A 22,027-nucleotide genomic window follows, 5' to 3' on the forward strand; every position below is an offset into this window, starting at 1 on the left:
AACTGGACACGGAACCACTGATTGGTTCAAAATTGGGAAAGGAGTCTGGCAAGGCTGTATATATCACCCTGCCTATTTCACTTATATGCAGAGCACATCATGAGAAAGGCAGGGCTGGATGAATCAAAAGTTGGAATTAAGATTGCCGGGAGAAATATCAACAACCTCAGATATGCAGATGATACCACTCTAATGGCAGAAAGCGAAGATTAACTAAAAAGCCTCTTGATACAGGTGAAGGAGGAGAGTGCAAAAGTTGGCTTGAAACTCAACATTAAGAAAACTAAGATCATGGCATCCGGCCTTCTCAATTCCTGGCAGATAGATGGGGAAGAAATGGAGGTTGTGACAGATTTATTTTCCTGGGCTCCAAGATCATCACAGATGGGGACTGCAGCAAAGATATTAAAAGACGCTTGCTCCTGGGGAGGAAAGCTATGGTAAATCTAGACAGAGTACTAAAAAGCAGAGACATCACCCTGCCAACAAAAGTGCATATAGTCAAAGCTATGGTTTTCCCAGTTGCAATTTATGGCTGTGAAAGTTGGACCATAAGAAAGGCTGAGTGCCAAAGAATTGAGGCCTTTGAACTCTAGTGCTGGAGAAGACTCCTGCGAGTCCCTTGGACTGCAAGGCGAACAAACAAGTCAGTCCTAGAGCAGATCATCCCTGACTGCTCTTTAGAAGGCCAGGTCCTGAAGATGAAACTGAAATACTTTGGCCACCTAATGGGAAGGAAGGACTCACTGGAGAAGAGCCTAATGCTGGGAAAGATTGAGGGCAAAGAAGAAAGGGACAACAGAGAATGAGGTGGCTGGATGGAGTCACTGAAGCAGTAGGGGTAAGCTTAAATGGACTCCAGAGGATGGTAGAGGACAGGAAGGCCTGGAGGAACGTTGTCCATGGGGTTGCGATGGGTCGAACACGACTTCGCAACTAACAACAACAGCCAGATTCTAACAAGCAAAGTCAATGGGGGAAACCAGTTTCACTTCACAATCTTGTGATTCAGATAATAATGGCAATGATTTGCTTAACAATTGTGGCAAAAAGGGTCCTAAAATGGAGCAAAACTCACTTGAAAACTGCCTTGCTTTGCAGTGAAAATTTTGGGTTCAGTTGTAGTCAGAAGTCAAGGATTACCTGTATTCGTTTTCAATCTTTAAGTAGTGTCAATTTTTTTTTTGTCTGAGTCTGGCTAACAGTGGTTAATCAAGGTTAATATGTTTAGGAAAATAAGCCAGCTTCAAAGTCACGGTATCTGATGCTTATTTCTCAAAATTCTAATTGTACTTTTCACTTTCTTTTTAATAATATACTCAGCAGACAACAAACTAATCTCACCAATTCTGTACATCGTAACAATAAAATAAATCCAGCTGCATTGATTTCTTGCTCATAATTTAGCAGCAGAATCTTAGGCAGCAGAACAGATGTAGGGATATGAAATTATAGTTGATTTCTGAACAGATATATGGGTGAGACTATCAAGATTTATTCAGGGGAATGGAAGGCTCCCTGGTTGCACAAACAGGCCACGAAATCAAGTTGTAGCTTAGTTTTATAGGCCATTTGATATTAAATATTTAACCCAGAAAATGTAAAACTAGAAATATGTCTTTTAAACATTCTCATTTAATCACAAGAAAATAACCACATGCTGTGTGACTAAATTAATTTCAGTGGGGCATTGTAAAAATGCTGCATTGTAAAGAAATTCCATAGCATAATCACATACAAAATTATCCCCTGTTTGTTCAGCTATTTATTTGATTAATGTCGTATAATCATACAGTATATGACATTAATTTAACAAATCAAAACAACATTTATCATTCAAGGAAGGCTATTTAGAAAATCGTCAATATGGAATGTTTGAAGCAAAATGTATCCTAAGGCAGGACACAGATGCTTAACTGCTCTTGAACCAAACACACAGAATTTATTTAACTCCACAAACCTTTTGAACAGATGGTACTAATCTGAAACATACAATCAGTTCACACAATTTGGACAGTTCTGGGTTTCCTGCCTTTCCCTCACCTCCATGTCTCTTTCCCTTCCTCTCTCTTACATCTTCAGAATAATATTATTCAGACTCCCTCACCTCTATCCTGTGGCTGTTATCTATAAGTAGTAAGACTCTTATAGTTCCTTTCCACATCAAAAACCTGGAAGCTGTTAAACTGGTGTTACTTTTTTAAAAGAGATGATTACTAGATTTTAGGGTTTTTGGCTTTTTTGGTGTTTTTTTTCAAAGGCACTTGTCTACTAAATTAACTTAAAAATGAAATCCCAACTAACAAATTCAGTGGTTTGAGGGAGTTAAGATAAGGCATATTAAAAAAAAAAACTTGTTAGATTTACACTCTTTTCTGCTTATGTAAGCACTCAAGGCAGCTCCAGCCACTTCTGCCAATTAAATTGCTTTCTTCCAACCTAAACCACGATCGGTCAGCTGCTTCCATAATCTGCCATCAGAACAGGGGGAAAAAATATGCCAGCAAAGGAGCAAAAAGGGAGGAGAGAGAGAGAGAGAGAGAGAGAGAGAGGGTGGGAGAGAGAGGGAGGGTGGATAGTTATGGGAGGAACCAAGTCATATTACGACCCAAAACCAACCAGATAAGGAAGATTTTTACAAGGCTTATACCAAATGAGGTAAAAGGAAAGCTGCTCCTTAGTCCTAGACATAGCTGTATTTTGCCTTGTTGAGACACAACAAGGACATGGGGCAGATCACTTTGGGGGTACTGCCACAATCAAAGCCCCCAAAGTACATAGAAGAAAGGAAATACATGTTGTGGTCCGCCAGCAGTCTGCAGAGCTGGCAGCAGAGTCGGATAGTGAGGAGGCTGAGGAGGACAATGGGTCAGTCCTGGAGTCAGGGGAAGGCCCAGACAAGGGCTCTGCGTCAGAGGCAGAGATGGGGCCAGGGCCATCTGGCAGCGATGCGCGGACTCTAGAGACTCCAGAGGTGGATAGCAGAGAGGCAGAGGAACAGGAGGAGCCTGTTCCTAGTGCATGCATGCAAAGAGCTGCCAGAAGACAACAGCAGCTAAAGCAAAAAGGAAGACTCGGGAGTAAGGCCATAAGGCTTAAAAGAGCAGCAACGGCTCTTGAGATCTTTGTAGGAAAGCAACATTGCTACATTTGTTTCTTGTCGGTGTGTCTTGCTTCTGAACTTTTACCAAGAAAAGCCTTTGGCAGGGTGCCAAAGTAGACAAACGTTGGTGATAAGGCGGAAGGACTGTTTATGAAGAATTTGTTTTGGACTTAATCTGGACTAAACTGAAAATGAAGTAATTGTCAGCTGTTCTAATAAAATATGTTTGTTTAGGACTGATTGTGTCTGGTAATAACTACTTGGGTGTAGGTCACAACAGTATAGTAGTCCTCAACTTACGACCAAAATTGAGCCCAAATTTTCCATTGTTTAGTGAGACATTTGTTCAGTGAATTTTGCCCCATTTTATGACCTTTCTTGCTACATTTATTAAGTGAATCATGGTAGTTGTTAAGTTAGTAAGTTAAGTGAATCTGGGTTTACCCATTGACTCTGCTTGTCAGAAGGTTGCAAAAGGTGACCAGATGAGCCCGGGACACATTGTCACAAATGTGAGTCAGTTGCCAAGCATCTGAATGTAAATCATATGACCCTGGGGATACTGCAATGGTCATAAGTGTGAAAAATGTTGTAAGTCACTTTTTTTCAGTAAGTTAGGACAACGCGTGCTTATTCTGTTTTTCTATTTAGGTAAGGAAATAATTTACTTAAAAATACGAGTAAAGTGCAGGATAAAATGCACTTATCTTCCCTATCGGATCGGAAATGAGAGCCCGCGCGCACCTGTCCACTTGCTACGCTCACATGTGCCTCTTCTGCGCATGCACAGAGGCTTCTGCGCATGTGCAGAGGGCAAAAAATGGGACGTGATGACGTCCTGGCAGGTGGGTCGATCTCCCCGCTGCCGGCCCTACCAGATCCCGTGAGCCGGATAGATCCAGCTGGATTTCACCACTGGTAAAGTGACATTTAACTTCAGACTAGCCTGAGTGCATTTTAATTATAATTTTAAATTTTAAGGGTTTTTATGTCAGTCTATGACCGTTTAGTTAAATTAGGCCTATTTAATATTTGTTTTAAATTCGTTTTAAATTTGTTATTTATATTATGTATTATTTGTGTTTTTAATAAGGCTGTAAACCGCCCTGAGTCCTTCGGGAGAAGGGCGGTATAGAAATTAAACTATAAATAAATAAATAAAATAAAAGAAGAACCATTTCCAAAACCTAAAGGAATTAAAAGGAAAAAATAAGTAGAAATAGTCCACTCCAAAATACTTGGAAATAATTCAAAATTACTATATTAGAGACTCTCAAGTGGGAAGAATACTTTATGTAAGATATCACAAAGACAAAGAAATCACCAAGTGTGGTTAACAAACAAGGTGAAAGTTGTCATTAAAAAAAAAGCCCAGATAAGAATATATAGGAACTCTATCAAAGGAAATGAAAACAAGTGATAAAAAATAAAAAAAGCACTTTCAGGAGCATATGAGAAAGCTCATTTAGGCAAGTAATAAAACATTTTTCAAGTATATCTGGAATAGGAAACAGACCACAGAAGCCATTGGGCTGTTAGATGACGAGACAATTAAATGTCTTCTAAAAGAAGGAGGAGGAGGTAGTAGAAAAGCAGAATGAATTATTTGCTTCTGTCTTCACTGTTAAAGACATAAGACAGAGATCTTGCTTGAGCTGGCTATGGTATTTCAGAGGGAACATCTGATGAACTGAGACAAATAGGGGTAATAAGAGTTAAAAGCAAAATGAGAAACTAAAGCTAAATAAATCCCTGGATTAAGATGGTATCTACTCAAGAAGTCTTAAATAATTCTTAAACATAAGTTTGCAATTTATTTCTCTGAAAATATGCATCTTCTGTTTATCAACTACTCCTTCACTGATCAAAAGTATTATTAAAGGGGAAATAAACAATTTCCTAAAAAGTAAGCTTTGTGAAAAAAAGAACCAAAATGACATTAACACAACCACACAAACAAGATGTCCCAATAGATATTGCATGCTTGGACTTTCAAACAGTCTTTGACAATATCTCTGCTAACATCTCCTGAGTTCAGTGTTATGGCAAAAAAGACAAAGCCCTCTAATAGTTTTTTTTTTAAAAAGGAATTGGAATAAATGAAAATTTCTCACCGTGAGATTTGTCTGGATCTTCAAAGGATAATTTTTGGAATGGTGCTTTTTAATGTATATATAACTTATCTGGAGTTATAGATGATGAGTAAAGTGGTGATGCTGACTATAACAAATTGTTCAAGCATTCTCTGCAAAGAAGCTGAAGAAACAGTGAACCACCTAGTTAGCCACTGCATGGTAATCTACACAGACTGACCGCAAACTACAGCGTGACAAAGTAGCAACAATGGTGCCCTGGAATATTTGCAAAAAAATACCATTTGTCTGCAAGCAAGATCTGGTGAGATCACAAAATAGACAAAGCAATAGAAAATGAAGAAGCTAAAATGCTCTGAGTCTTTAGAATTCAAACAGACAAGCACTTGCCACATAACACCCCTGGTCTTAACAATTGTCGATAAGAAAGACAAAACAGTCTGGATAGTGAACATTGCAATACCTAGAGATAGCAGAAGAGAAGAGAAAGAATTGAAGAAAATCATAAAATAGAAAAACCTACATGTAGACATAAAATAGAATATAATCTGGATCGATCACACTCTGCTAGAGAGAAGTGCCCTGAAGATGGATTTCAGCATGAGTCTGAAAGCTTGGAAGGCTAAACATCTGGTCCCAATCCCAGATTGGATTCTGCAACATCATCCACTACACTATTTGTCTTTATTCATGAGAACTAAAACAACTGTGGAAAAAGAAAGTAATGCTAGTACCAATAATCATGGGTGCCTTGGGTGCAATCCCCAAACATCTAGAGTACCACTTGAACACCATCAACATTGACTAAGTCAATACCTGTCAATTGCGAAGAACTTCTTTACTTGTAACAACTTACATCCTGCAAGGATACTTTTAACACCATAAAACATCTGTCCATCCCATGTCCTTGGGGAGAGCTCAACAGATTGATAAAAATGCCAATTCCAGTCTAAATATCTGGCTAACCATATGACCAACCATACTAAATGTATAGGTTCTGGAATTTGTACCCTTATTCTGATAAGGATTTTAGCTTCTCCCACATCCCAGTCACTCTGCTAAGCTACTGAAAGCAAAAGAAAGCCAGAGTACTCTCTTCCTTCTGAATAAATGAAGAAAGGATTTTCTTTTGAAGAGTTGATCTGGTAGGCTACAAAATGTGCTTTCCTGGGGGGGCGGGATTGGGAATTTCAAAAACATAGATTATTTATAGGAACTTCTGCTTGAGATACCATGGGAACCAATCAGCTGTGCAAGCCCATGTTCCATTAGATCCATAAAATCCACTGACCTACAAAGAGAAAAAAGCTCATAATAATTATTATTAACAAATAAAGGATGCTCCAAAGTCTAATCCAGGGGTAGTCAACCTTTTTATACCTACCGCCCACTTTTGTATCTCTGTTAGTAGTAAAATTTTCTAACCACCCACCAGTTCCCACAGTAATTTGCCGTGTATCGTCGTCTCAGCATGCCTCTTGTGCATCATGGATTGGGTTTGGGGGGGGGGGCACCGGCTACCAGTTCTGCTTGTCTGTTATAGCTGGGTGGTGTGGAGGGAGATGCGCGAGCTATTCTGGGATGAGGCTCTTTTGTTTGCGGTCGCACTATAGCGCCATTTAGTTTTACTTATGCAACGTGAACTAAACTTATGCCCGGGCGATACAAATAGTATATTTTCAGAAAATTAAATTGTCACGGAAAATTTTATGAAAACCTAATGAAAATGTTTTTAAATAATGCTATGAAATTTTTTTAAAAAGTCAATTAAATTAAAACAAAAAGGAAAGTGCTTCAGTATCGGACAAAACTCCTACCGCCCACCATGGAAGCTGGAATGCCCACTAGTGGGCGGTAGGGACCAGGTTGACTACCACTGGTCTAATCCATTCCGCAATACCTATATATGCTAGCACTTTGTCAAAGCCAGCCTTGAAAACTGAAAGTTTCCTCAATTTAATTTAGGAATCTGCCAATTGCGCAGAAAGGCTAAACTGGATTCTTGCTATTTCCATTCATTGGCCAGGAGAAGAAGCTACAGTAGATATTCATGTTGCTGCCTTGACCACTCAGCAGAAAAAGAAATCTGTTTTATCTCCATTAGACACGTCTGTTATAAATATTGCTCACAATCGAGACAAGACCCAGTAAGCTGGCAGTGATTGCAGATGTGCGATTTGAAGATGCTTGAGGTGTAAGCTGAAGAGATGCCATTCAGGGACTGAAACCTTTCATCTCAGTTCATTACTAACAGCTGGGGGACTCAGTCAGCAGATGGGGTGGGGTGGGGGGAAATTCCTTGTGATTTGCTATGAAGGAGAATATCTTACACACATCCAACCTCTCACATGAATCCACATAGCGGCAGGCTTAGCATTAGGTGTTGGCATAGACAAATAGCTACTGGTGCCTCCAACACTGAGTCACCCCAATCACCATCATTGAGGGGAAACAACAATCATTCACCTCACCACATAGCACATAGCACTGGCAGGCAGCTTTGAGAGCTGAGCTGAACCAGCACACTCATCACTGATGAGTTGCATGATTAATTGCCAAACCGAATTCAATGGGCCTGATCATGAGAAGGCTGAACACAAATTCCACCCAGAATTCCAGAGAAAGCAAACCTGATATTTGGGGAGGGGAAGGATGGCATTCAGAAAAAATTCCAGGAGCTATTCTGTCCCTCGCCAGAAGAAAATCTGTCGAGTGGTGATTTGTGTTGTGTTTAGTTAATGCTGTTTTTTGAGGTGGCTGAAAGATTCCTTCTACATTTCTTTTTAATGTTTATAAAGTCTGTCACTTTTATAGCAGCACCAGGCTGTTTGAAGAATACTTTGTTAGAACATTTGAGAACTTATTTCCAATTTCTCTTCATGATGGGTAGTTTTTTTTATTATTGGAGGGGCAGTATTTGTCTGTGCCACTATTGTTACTTTTAATTATATGTCTTGATATCACTTGGAAGCCTCCTTGTTTGCCCACATCTCTTTCTCTGAAAAAGTCCAATGAGGTGAATTTCTTCATGATGTTTTCCTCTTGGAACTGAATTAAAGAGTAGGAAGCTGAGGAGACTAAAAAGCATTGACAATGATAGACAGATCCCTTGTCCTTTTTGTTCCTTACAAAATAGAAGAATTTTTTTTAACCATATAACTATAAATCTAAATTCAAATTTCAAAAGTAAATTATGAATATCAAACTGAATTATAGTTGATGGGGAAAAATGCAGGAGAAATTTTTGGCATGACTCCATCTTCATTTTCTCTCACCAAATCTAGTGTCAACCCGTGGAGCTTCCCTAACCTGATCCCAACTTGCCATAGGCAGGGGGATGGGGAGTCAAGCCTCGCAGCTGCATCGAGGAATTTGCACCTCACTCAAAACAACTCACATCCTAGAAAGTCAAGGCCATCTCCACAGAAGATGGCCAAAGTCAAGGCCAAAGTCAAGGCCACAGAAGGCCAAAGTCAAGGCCATCTCCACAGAAACCAGTAACGGCCAGAGGGAGTGACTTCTACAACCTGCGAAATTGCTTCATTGGGGAATGTGACTGATGACACACCTTGGGGGAAGGGGAAATAGGATCAGAGGCAAGGCGCGAACTGAGTGGGGTCAGAGCTGGCTTCACTAGGTCTGTGCCGACATGTTGCTCCTAATAAACAACTGGATTTTTCTTGAAACTTTGTTTGAGGCTCCTGCTTTCATTAGGGCATCAGTCAGAACCCTGACATCTAGCGATTTTGCTCATTTCACAGCCAGTGCAGCAGCGAGCACAGAATCTATCTACTACAAAAAAGATTTATTTATTTTTTTGTTTACATTTATATCCCGCCCTTCTCCGGAGACTCAGGGCGGCTTACAGTGTGTAAGGCAATAGTCTCATTCTATTTGTATATTTACAAAGTCAACTTATTGCCCCCCCAACAATCTGGGTCCTCATTTTACCTACCTTATAAAGGATGGAAGGCTGAGTCAACCTTGGACCTGGTGGGACTAGAACCTGCAGTAATTGCAGGCAGCTGTGTTTTTTTAATAACAGGCTTCTAACAGCCTGAGCCACACCGCGGCCTGAGCCACCACCGTGTCCTTCACTTTCATCATATAATAAGAAAGACCTTCAACTGGTGAAATGTGCTGCAATCTTTGAGGTTCTGAAACCAGGACAACTCGGCTGGAAAAGGCATGTTTGACTGGTCTCCAATAAGTTTCAAGTAACAGAGTCTTCAAAATTTAAGGTTATTAGAGTTACCAAAATCTGGAAAAATAATAGGAAAAGAATTATTAATAACACCAGACAGTTGAAGGAAAAAAAGAGCATTGGAAGAATATCTGAAGGACAGTGAAGAACAGAAAGAAAGCTTGCTGAATACCAGAGAGACCAAAGTGGCATACAAGAAGGACCAAATGAAGAACGGAAAAAGAGGCAAGGATTACATGGTTAGCACACATACGAAGAGGAAGAAGGAGGAGGAGGAGGAGGAGGAGGAGGAGGAGGAGGAGGAGGAGGAGGAGGAGGAGAAGAAGAAGAAGAAGAAGAAGAAGAAGAAGAAGAAGAAGAAGAAGAAGAAGAACAACAACAACAACAACAACAACAACAACAACAACAACAACAACAACAACAACAACAACAGTTAAGCAGATAACAACAAGAATTAACAAAGGCTAAGAGAAAAGCTAAAGAAAGAGAAAGAGTTGGTAATTCTTGCTGCACAAGACCAAGTCTTAAGAACAAATGCATACAAAGCCAGAATTGAGGGTTGGGGAAAGAAAGTGTTGAAAAATGAGGCAGTGATGTGGATGGAAAATTACAAAGATGCTGTAAATAGCATGAGGGTCAATAGATTTGAGAGAGAATTCGTGCTTTCAGGGCAAGATTCAAGGATGAGAGTTCAAGATCCAGTGCAGAAAACAAGCTAGGAAGCTCCCTTATACAGGATGACCAAACTAATTCCTTTGCAGTATTTTTTAAAGAACTTTCCCCAGATAAGATGATTGCTGAATCCAATTAACAGGCCATAAAACTATCAGGAAACTATTTAAAAAGTTGCTTTTTCAAAAGGCAACTGGTTTTTGTTTTTTCTTCTGATTCAAGACCCTTCTTCAGATCTGAACTTCTGATGTTTTTGATGAGTTCTGAACAAGCTTCTAAGATGAGAAGCAAAACATCTTCAGGGAAGAAAAAACAAAGTCCACTTCCCTTTGGAAAAAGTACCATTGGGATAACCATCACCTGGGTGATTGAGAATCTCCATAGACATTTAGCAGGAAAGAAAAAGAGATAAATCTTAACCTGGCCACTACCTTCAGTTATTAATGATTTAAAGGGAAGAAGACAGGACAATTTTAAAGGCAAAGTTCTCCTTTGACATTTTCAGAGTTACTGATACTTAGATGCTGAGTCTGGTATGTTGAGTTTGTTCATGGAGCACATTACATATATGTGTGACTCCAGAACACTCTAGGGTGGGCTTCGAAATTTTTAGCAAGGGGTTCTCTGCCCGGTTGCTGGGTGGACGTGACCTAATCAGCCCCTAATCAGGTGGGGGCGTTTTTGCCCTCCCCGGGCTGTGGAGGCTTTCCTCGAGCCTCCAGGAGGGCCAAAACACCTGCCCTTCCCAAACTTCTAGTAGGCCCATTTTGCACCCTCCCGAGCCTCCACATACACCCTTCACTTACCCGCATTCAAAATAGGCCGCGTGGGGACTCCTGGGAGGGGAGGGGCTGGGTGGGCGGGGCCATCCAGGAGTGGGATTTCCGAACGGCACAGACTCTTAGCTAGAGGTTCTCCGGAACCCCTGCAAACCCCCAGCAGCCCACCCCGAGAACACTCCCATATCATGTAGTCAGAACTGTGCTAGGCTTAACACCTCCAACAAACTCCAGAAAGGACTGAAAAATTTGACCCACCACTAGAAGTTCAGAGTGAAAGAAAGCGGGGGGGGGGGGGAGGAAAAGGAAGTGTTTTATACTATGGTCCCTGAACACACACATACAAACACACCCACACACACCCACACACACACCATTGGACTTACAATGCAACTAAATTATTTGTATTGTTTTCAGCATTGCTTTAAGTGAGACGATCCTAAAAGTTCTTTATGGTCAAAAGTCAACCTTTCCTAACTCACTGTTATCCAAAGGCATTGGATCTCAACTCTTATAATCTCACAAAAATACACTGTAGCTAAGAACATGGGCACCAGACTGGGCAAAACTGCTTTGCGGTTGTTAAAAGATCTTCTTTGTATTATCACAGAAAATAACAGGAGTTTGGATTTCAAAGCTCAGGGAGGATTTTTATCGCTGCTGAGCATAGACAAAGGTAGAGCCAATTAGACAATTAAAAAAAAAGCATTATAGAATGCTTTATTTAAGTCAGACCAAGGATGAGACAGAATGTCTCTTTAAAGAATTCTTGGTGCTTTAAAGGCTTTTTGAAGCTAAGAGAGATGAGGAATGCACAGTGCACAAAACTGTCTCTCAAAGATGTCTCTGTGTGGTCTTTTCTCTGTTTCTTTCTGAATAAAGTGTAAGTGAAGGTAAACCTCTGTGATCACTGGTATTTATGTATAAAGAAGGATGGCATTGTGTTGAAAATCAAACCCTGCAGTTAAGCTGGGAAACTTCTCAACTTTTTCCTTGGGCAAACAGTAGTTCAGCTTCTATTAGCACCAAAGTATCCGTCAGATTAACCAGAAACAAAGCACAATCATGAATATAGTAAACAGTAAAGGAGTTGGAAGGTCATCTAGTCCAACCCCCTGTCCATGCAGGAAACCTGTACTAGGGATTCAAACCGCCAAAGTGCCGACCTTCCTGATTGACATGCTCAGTGTCTTAGCCACTGAGCCACCTAGTCAGGCTTATCTGGATACTCAACAAAATATGCACATAGGAATATCAATAGATACTCAACAAAAAATGCACAAAGGAATTGATAGGTGTACTATGATTTCAAACATTTTTCCAATATGTAAATAAGTTATTTAGAAATATTTCCATTCTGGTTCGTTGCTTCTACTTTTTCATTATTCTCTGTTTACACACACTTTATGGAGAGTTAAGTGGGTATTACAGTGCTGTCCAAACATTAAAAACATGTATGCCCTATTTTTATGCCCTATTCCTGCAGTCTCTATTTTGTGTTACAGGTAGACCTTGCTTAGCAACAATAATTGGAACCAGAATTTCCAATCCAGGCATCATGTAACTGTGTGACATCATGTAACTGCATCACTTGGTGATGCCAATCCAGGCAGTCCCTGTTGCTGTCGTTGAGTGAGAATTGGAGGGTTGTTAAGCAAGCACCCCCTCACAACTTCCTGCAGCTTCCCACAAGCAAAGCCAGTAGAAAAAGTCAGCCGGAAGTTTTGGTGAGGGAGAGTATACAAACAATTTTGAGGCTGGGGACGGCTGCTGCCAGATAGAGGGTGTGTGTGGTCAGTCAGTGAGGTGCACCATGGGAGATGCAGGGCCAGGAGTGGCTGTTGTTAAGTGAGGGAGACCTATCAGAAAGACTTGGCATCTTCTCTGCCGGCTTCCCCATTAACTTTGCTTGTGGGAAGCTGACAGGGAAAATCACAGATGACGATTGTGTGACCGCGCTACAACCATTGAAAGTGCAAGTTGATCGTGAAGCACCAGATCTCAGTCATGAGACAGTGGGGATGATGTGAGAGCTGGAATTTTGAATGGTCATTGAATGAGTGTTCAATAAACGAAGACTACCTGTATTTAAGGCTGAATAAAACATAACTGCAAAACCAACCTATTCGAACAGAAATACTGAAGTGTTTTTTAGGTCCTTGTGTCTTTCGTTAACATTTCCCTATTTTCAAGTCAAGGGGTGGACAGGAGGGGGGGTATTTTATTATATTATTTTATTATAGTATTAATTTATATGATTATTCTCTTTTATTATTTATTGTTTTATATATGAGGTTTTTATATTTCTGTTAGCCGTCTTGAGCCACCATGTGCGAATCAGCATCAAAATAAATTTCCTAAAATAAATAAATAAATACATTTTAATGTTCCTTCTTGATTATGTCCAGCATCACCTTCTGATTTCATGGATGAAGGAATACTTTAATTTGTTGTTTTCACCTTGCTTATATATTTTTAAAAACAAAACATAATGTAATTAAGAGGCCCTTTACCACTTCTTCCGCTACTTGCTACAAACAGCAGACAATAAATTAAGATGGACCTGCAAACACAGCACTCTTAAATGATGCTGAATTAATGCTTCTGTAATTAGATTCTTATTTATACATAACCATTACAAAAAAAACTTTGTTGGGGAATGAAGAATTCATTTCTGATTTCTGCTTGCACTATATTGATTATAGATGGAACCCATATGTTTAATACTTTGTATCCCACATTTTAGCTGTGTAAAGGATGTAATAATTATCTAGGGAACAAACACTAATATGTTCATCGCTCCTTTGTATAGATGACTTTGCCACATCTGCGAGATGTGATTTTGCAAGTGATTCATGATGAGCTGTCAGGAGCCTGGAACATCAGGGCTACAGTGTGGTACATAATTTACAAATCAATTTGGAGTCCTACCTATTCTCTTGTAATCATCCTGTCTTTTTAAATGAGCTGACATTCTAAAACTGAGATTAAAACAATAAACATTTGTCACCTTGTGTCTACAGAATATCTGGCAATTTCCTTACCTTTGCAGTTTCCCCTGTAGGCAATGTCTAGCTGAGGATCTTTGCATTTTGCCCGTAGAAATTCACATCGAGACAAGAAAGTCCTGCCATCTGATGCACACAAGGACTTCTGAGGGGAACCTGTGCATTCCAGACTACATTCTTTGTCTTTGTCTTGTTCCACTCTTAAAAACTTTATGAGGTAGAAGGATGCGAGAGGGAGAGAAAGAACACACACAAAAAAATGATGTGAGAGACTGAAATAACATTCAAAAGAGTTTTCATGTTATTGATTGGTTGACACAAATTATCTATTCATAGTCTTCGCTAAATGACAGACTATATAAATTGTGTGCAAAACGTTCCAGGTTCAATACCCGTCATCCCAGCTTAAGCCGGAAGAGATGCCACGCTAAAATAATAATAATAAAAAGAAACAATTTTGATTTTGATTTGACTTCTTGTGTTTTGACAGTTTTCCCTGAAGACTGGTACTCAAGCAAGTTCTTATTTGCTGCTTTTAGATAGGAGGAACTTAAACATTTTGGTTGAAAACGAAATTCACTCCACAGCTAGCTCCTATAGCTGTGCAGGAATTCAATCTTTTTTTTTTTTTAATGGTGGCTGATATTTGTTTGGAGCAATCAAAACTGTAGCAAAAGACAGAGTAGCAGCTAAAATAGAGCAGGACCTCTGCAAGCCCCTTGCAAAGTCCAGAAAAAAGTAGTTTTCCACCATCTATTTTCTAAACTATCTATTTTCTTCCACTTGCTTAATGACCAACAGTTTATGAGAAAAATCTACTCGTGTGTGTGTGTCTGTGTGTGTGTGTGTGTGTTTATGTGCTGAGTTATTTGCCTCAGACACAATTTATATTTGTACTATTTTTTGGCTGTTCACTTGATATTTTAATAATAATAATAATAATAATAATAATAATAATAATAATAATAATAATAATAATAATAATAATAATAATAATAATAATAATAATAATATTTTAGTTTGTATACCGCCCTTCTCCCAAAGGACTCAGGGCGGTGCACAGCCAAAATAAAATACAAAAAGAAAAACACATACAGTACTAAGAACAACCCTTAAAAAACTTATTCAATTGGCCAAATTTAAAATATAATAACACCCTATAAAATTACAGAAATTTAAAACCCATAAAAGCAAGTTAAAATTTTAAAAATCAAGCCAGTCCAGCAAGATGGAATAAATAGGTTTTAAGTTCGCGGCAAAAGGTCCCAAGGTCGGATAGTTGTCGAAGTCCAGGGGGAAGTTCGTTCCACAGGGTAGGAGCCCCCACAGAGAAGGCCCTCCCCCTGGGGGCCGCCAGTCGACATTGCTTGGCTGACGGCACCCTAAGGAGTCCCTTAGGGTGCCCTAAGGAGTCCTTTTATTTTGGATGTCAATATAAATTGATATAATAAATAAATAAAATAAAATAAATTGGTCCAAGTTTCTCTTTCATCAAATTGAAACAACAATGAGTAGAAGCAGCAATGTAGGAGAATGCCCCTACATAGCAAATAGTAATAATAGCAACAAGAATAGCTATTTGCTATTTGAAAACTCCATATGTTATTAATTTTGAAAGACAGGAAAGAAAGGAATAACTACAGCCCTCCATGACTTTTCAAAAGTATAATCAATTACTTAGTTCTATGAAAGTAGAAAGACATTTTATTTTCATTTCCCATGAAGGCTGGCAACACATAAAAGAAGTAAATTCACCTTAATTTTTCAGCAAATGTCTTTATCTTTCAACTACTCTAAAATACCAATAAAGAATGCAAAGCATGTATTTACCAGGAGATCATAGCTGCAAGGCACAAGGGAGAGATTCTCAGAAAAGGTTCTGAGCCAGAGAATGCCAACAAGCCCACACATACAAATCTTTTAATACTGCTTCTGTTTTTATCAAGCACAAGTGGCTAAAAGCATTAGAACCTTAATGTTTTAATGTTTCTCTCAATGCCATTCTCTCAAATCATTCAGAAATCTTGTTTTCCCCACTGATTCCACATGTGGAATTCTAGGCATAAAGTTTGTTGGTCTTTCTGCCAGAGGCCAGGCCAAAAACTGTAATTTGGAATGGGGAGCCACCAACTTGCATTGCTTCTTAGTGAAGAAACTAAGGAACTTTTCTTATGATGCCACTCCTTCCTCTTGGCTGGTACAAGGGGTGCTATTCAGCAGGTTCTGACAGGTTCTGGAGAACCGGTGGCAGAAATTTTGAGTAGTTTGGAGAACTGGCAAATACCACCTCTGGCTGGCCCCAGAGTGGGGTGGGAATGGAGATTTTGCAGTATCCTTCCCCTGTCACGCCCACCAAGCCACACCACACCACACTCACCAAGCAACACTCATAGAACCGGTAGTAAAAAAAATTGAATTCCACCATTGGCTGATACTGTGAGATACCCAGGCCAACGTTCTATCTATCTGGCTTGCCCATCTTACATCTTTCTCTTCCTTTCTCAGGAAAGCTACTGAAATTTGCAACTTCTGTGTGTGATGAATCGTCCACTCATGAAATTTAGCCACTCTATTTTTGGATTAACAACTGATAAAACTGATAAAGGTTACTACCTTTAAAGCGCTCCATGGCTTAGGACCGGGTTATTTACGGGACCGCCTACTGCCATCGACTACCTCTCATCGACCCGTGCGCTCTCACAGAGAGGGACTCCTTAGGGTGCTGTCTGCCAAACAATGTCGGTTGGCAGCCCCCAGGGGAAGGGCCTTCTCTGTGGGGGCTCCCACCTTCTGGAATGAACTTCCCCCAGGACTTCATCAACTTCCTGACCTTCGAACCTTTCACCGCAAGCTGAAGACATATTTATTCATCTGCACGGGACTGGCATAGGATTTTAGATTTATCTGGTTTTAATTTTTAGTGGGTTTTATCGTTTTAAAGATATCTTAATTCGGGCCAAATTGAATAAGTTTTTTAACTATTATTTTATTCTGTATTTATATTGTTGTTTTTTATCTGGCTGTAAACTCCCTGAGTCCTTCAGGAGAAGGACGGTATAAAAATTTGATTAAATAAATAAATAAATAAATAAATAAATAAATAAATAAATAAATAAATAAATAAATAAATAAATAAATAAATAAATAAATAAAAATATATGCTATGCTCAGGTCTTAGACTTCTAAGCTCACAGATTTTTTTTCAGCATGGGCCTGCCCGTGCTTTATTTGTGTCGACACAAAATCATTTCCATTTTGAGGAGAATGAATATGATCGTATTATTTCCATTTATGTACCAGATGATTCTGACTACAGAGGTCTGATAAAGGATGACCAAGTTAGATCCATAATGTGAGAAATCTTACTGAATTACCACCTGGGAAATCTGGAGATTTTTGTTTAAAGTATTTTACAACATACTTTCATTCACAGTTGATTTTGTTTTATTATGTGCATTTTTTGCACATAATAAAACAAATATTATATATGAACAATACTAGTAATGATGATAATAACTCCATTGTTCAGAACTGGAATGTAAGAAATCTTTGAAATTATGAATTCTTATCTGTACAAAAATGCCTTAGAGAACTGGGCATCAGAACAATTGATTTAATCATTGTTATCCACTGTAAATAGTGGTGATGGTAGGGTGTTTTTTTGTTTGTTTGTTAAATATGAGATTTCCAAAGTGAGCATAGAGAATCTATGAACCATAACTAATATTTATATCCATTTATGTGTGCATGTACCAGCGTGCATAAGGTTAGCCCACTTCATTTTTGTATAACAGCTGCAGTCTTTGCATTTCCTCACATTTCAGTCTAAAGAAATTATAAAAGTCTTAAAGGGAGACTTTGATAATTATAACTTTCTGTAAATTGTGCAATAAAGTCACACATTTCATTATAAATCAGGGATTTTTGCTACCGATTCTCCAAACCACTCGCTGCCATCGCTACTGGATCTGGCCATCCAGTCCGAACCGGGAGCATTTCACCCCTGCTTGACTCCCTCTTCTTTGTGGCAGCCCCTAAGATATTGGAACACTAATATCATGTCATCCCTAGTCCTTCTTTTCATTTAAACTAGACATACCCATTCCAGCAACCGTTCTTTCTATGTTTCAGCCTCCAGTCCCCTAATCATCTTTGTTGGTCTTCTCTGCACTCTTTCTAGAGTCTCAACATCTTTTTTACATCATGGCGACCAAACCTGAATGTGGTATTCTAAGTGTGGCCTTTTACATATGTATAGTTTATTTTCATCTCTAGAACTTTGAGAAATAACATTTCTCCACTTTTCTATATTCTTGACCGAAGACTAAAAACTATTCAAGAAGTTATTATATGGCCAATCAAAATTAGCATTAAATGTGCTGCATAGCCAGTTCTATTTTTTATTAGTATTTTTTTTTATTTATATCCCGCCCTTCTCCGAAGACTCAGGGCGGCTTACAATGTGTTAAGCAATAGTCTTCATCCATTTGTATATTATATACAAAGTCAACTTAATTGCCCCCAACAATCTGGGTCCTCATTTTACCTACCTTATAAAGGATGGAAGGCTGAGTCAACCTTGGGCCTGGTGGGGCTTGAACTTGCAGTAATTGCAAGCAGATGGTGGGGCTTGAACTTGCAGTAATTGCAAGCAGCAACAGACAGACTTAGTCCGTTGAGCCACCAGAGGCTCAACATATTAATTAGATCCTGAATACAGGTCTTTGTGTTCAAGAGAAGTTATAAGCTGCAACTGTAGGCATACTTATCAAGAAGTCTTAGTGACTTCAGCAAGCCAGGATTCAACAATCCAGCTTACAATTGTCTGCAAAGTTCCTTTATGGCAGCTATGTTGGCTAGGGAATTCTGGGAGTTGAAGTCCACAAGTCTTAAAGTTCTCAAATTTGGAGACCCTTGCTCTATGGGCTTCCTGAGATCAGTAGCCTTTTTTACTACCGGCTTGGGAAAACCGGACCAAACTGGGAGCATTTCACCCCTGGATCAGTCTCACCATTCTTAGTGAAAAGAACATGAAAGAGAATGTAATCAGCAATGGCTTCCTACTGCATGCAACACACAGGTGGAGCTACAGCCCAAGTCCGAAGAAGCACCTAGGAAGGGGAGCAAGAAAATTAGAAGCAGCCCTTTCAATAAGCACGTCTTTCAATTCTATACCTCTTTTATAATGCAAGCACAATTTCATTTCTCAGGCATGTACAGTTCTTTAATTATTCTGATAAAATGGCAAAGGCCAGCAGTGTGTGGTCAAAAAAATCAAAATGGCAGCTACCACAGGAAAGATGGAACGAAAGAGAAGAGGAGAATGACTAGCAGCAAGGTGGATGGACTCTGTTATGGTGAAGATGAGAGCACCATTGGAAGACCTGAAGGACCAGGTTAGAAACAGATCATCCTGGAGAAAATCAATATAGGTGATGATCAGCAACAACTTAATGACACATTATCAATCCATCAATTCTATAGGCCAGGGGTATCCAACCTTGGTCCCTTTAAGACTTGTGGACTTCAATTCCCAGAGTCCCTCAGCCAGCTTTGCTGGCTGAGGAACTCTGGGAATTGAAGTCCACAAGTCTTAAAGGAACCAAGGTTAGAGACCCCTGCTATAGGCAGCCCTGCAAAGAGTTCCCTGCTAGCTGGTGGTATAGAGGATGATTTGAAGGGCTATTTCTAGACCAACTGCTGTTGAGCATCAAGAGGAGAGATAAAGGGGGAAGGGGAAAATGAGCACCTTGTATGCCAGAAACAGCCTTTTAATCCAAAGAGGGCTTTGCCTCTCTGCCCTTCTCCTCTTGCAGGCATTTGGAGCCTCTGCAAAAAAAATCCTGATGCTTTTCTATAGCTTTTGTTCAAACACTTACCTCTAAGGCTGTCTTCAGGCGACAGGTCCTGATTAACTGTGCAGCAGAATGACCCAGTCAACCAAGCGACCATTTCCTAACACCTCCTGGTCAATGTTAAAGTGGGAAGGAGGTTGCACTCACAACTTAGCCTTTCTTGTATTTTTAACAGAGCGCTCAAGCTCAGTGTTACTCTGGAGAGAGCCAGTGTACCTTCTTCTCATCTACAACCTCCCTGTACCCTTCTGAGGGAAGGGGAGGAAGTCCATAGAGGGAGGGCCCATTCTCATAGGCTCTCCAAGACTTTTTTCCTTGGAAGAGGAAAGGGGTAATTAATATCTTAGAAACTGGTCCAGATGCAGAGGTGATATCCAGACGGTTTCAGGCGAACCGGTAGTAGCAATCTGTGGATGGGCCCGGTTGGTCCGCCCACCCGCCCTGGCACTTTGCTATCCCATTTATCCACGTTTTCAAGCCACACGCATGCATGCAAGCCGCATGTGCAAGAAAAGCACATGTGCGCTCACATTTTCAGTGCCAGGCAGGAAAATTATGTGAATCCCACCTTTGTTCAGATGCTTCAATTGATTTCGAAGTAGATAATTCCCAAAACAGCTTCTGGGCTATTTGGGGTTAAAACTAATCCCCTCTGTGTTAGTTTTTCAAGGCTAACTTTCCATTAAGTGTGTTACGACACTTATGGCACTTAAGGGGAAAAAAAAACCCCACTTCTCTCAGTCCTGATCTTAAAACACCAGGTCATCCACTGACACTAAATGCAGAGAGATTCATGACAGACAGAAGGAAATAGTTTGTCACCCAGCACATAGTTCAACTGTGGGATTCTCGGTAGGTAGTTATGCTAATGAAAAACAATTTAAATGTTTTTGGAAGGGGACTGGATAGGTTCACTGAGGATCAGGCTGTCAAAAGCTACTAATACTGCTGTCTGTTGTCTCTCTCCTGATTCATAAGGAGAATGTCTTAAATACATCACTTTCTGAGAAGTGATGAGAACTTAACAGTTGATCTCCAATCCTGATTTGTGAGCATCTCAAATATATCCAGTTGCCATTGTGTGACAAAAATACTGAACAAAATGGGCCTATGACCTGATCTAGCATAGTTCTTATGCATCTTCTGACACTTAAAGCAACCATCAGTTCAAAAACAAAATAATATCCCAAAATAAAACATGTCAATCCAACTCATATTCAATTGTTTCCTGCTTTCCATCTTGCCAATTTCATACATTTTCAAATACAGCTGAAAAGCAACCATGCTGACCTTCAAAGATGAAAAAAAGAAAGAAAAGAAAAAATAATAAATTCCAAGTCACCAGGAAGATTGGAAGTGATAACATTGTGTATGCTTTCAAAAATATGTGATCTATTATTCTTGATTCACATCAGTGTTGAAATCCAATTTTTTTTATTACCGGTTCTGTGGGCGTGGCTTGGTGGGCATGGTGTGGCTTGGTGGGCATGGCAGGGGAAAGATACTGCAAAATTTCCATTCCCACCCCACTCCAGGGGAAGGATACTGCAAAATCTCTATTCCTACCCCACTCTGGAGCCAACCAGAGGTGGCATTTGCTGGTTCTCAGAATTACTCAGAATTTCCTCTACTGGTTCTCCAAACTACTCAAAATTTCTACTACCAGTTCTCCAGAAGCTGTCAAAACCTTCTAGATTTCATCCCTGATTCACAGGATCTGTCAGGCTACCTCTGATTATAGCTAAGAAAGAAAACACCTTGACTTCATTTGAATTAAAGACAAGTACTTTTACTAGCTACAGTCATGATGGCAGCGTATAAAGTTGGATCTGAAACAGAATAAGGCTAACACATCATATCCCCCCCAATTGTCCCTCCTCCTTCAGGAGGTCAGGCTGGTCTGGTCCAATGCCAACTCCTTCTCGGCCCCTCGTGGTAATCTTCTTCCACAGGTCTCTAGTTGTCAGTCATTCGAGGAATGCAGTTTCAGTTAGGAAAAACCCGCGTTATTCATCCTCAGCCGTTAATCCCCCCCCCACAAGCTTATGTCAGCCGACACTCATAATAGGCTCCCTTCCCCTACCCTGTACAGTGATATGATACATCTGATTCCTATAATTGTTAGATAATACAGCATAAACATTTCACATTCTATCTACTGCTATAAACTATTCAAAAGTATACGAAGATTAGAGCGGAGGCTGACATTCGGCCCTCCTGCAACAAGGACGTCAGTCCTAGAAAGGAAAAAGAGAAGTTAGGGTTTGTCAGGATATTTTTTATAGAATTGTGCTATCTTTTCGGAAGCCCGAA

The 22,027-nt window shown here is 39.8% G+C and overlaps 1 protein-coding gene across 5 annotated transcripts in view; it reads right to left on the reverse strand.

Annotated features, from left to right (window-relative positions):
- SMOC2 (SPARC related modular calcium binding 2) overlaps positions 1-22,027 on the reverse strand; it is a 163,510-nt gene that overhangs the window by 92,650 nt on the left and 48,833 nt on the right. For all 5 annotated transcript variants that reach the window (XM_058167515.1, XM_058167506.1, XM_058167496.1 and 2 more), the window contains exon 2: positions 13,896-14,067. In XM_058167515.1, the coding sequence (XP_058023498.1) occupies positions 13,896-14,067 (172 nt within the window). The remainder of the gene's footprint in view (positions 1-13,895; positions 14,068-22,027) is intronic.

Source organism: Ahaetulla prasina, chromosome 1 (genome assembly GCF_028640845.1).
Source record: "Ahaetulla prasina isolate Xishuangbanna chromosome 1, ASM2864084v1, whole genome shotgun sequence".
Classification (NCBI taxonomy): domain Eukaryota; kingdom Metazoa; phylum Chordata; class Lepidosauria; order Squamata; family Colubridae; genus Ahaetulla; species Ahaetulla prasina.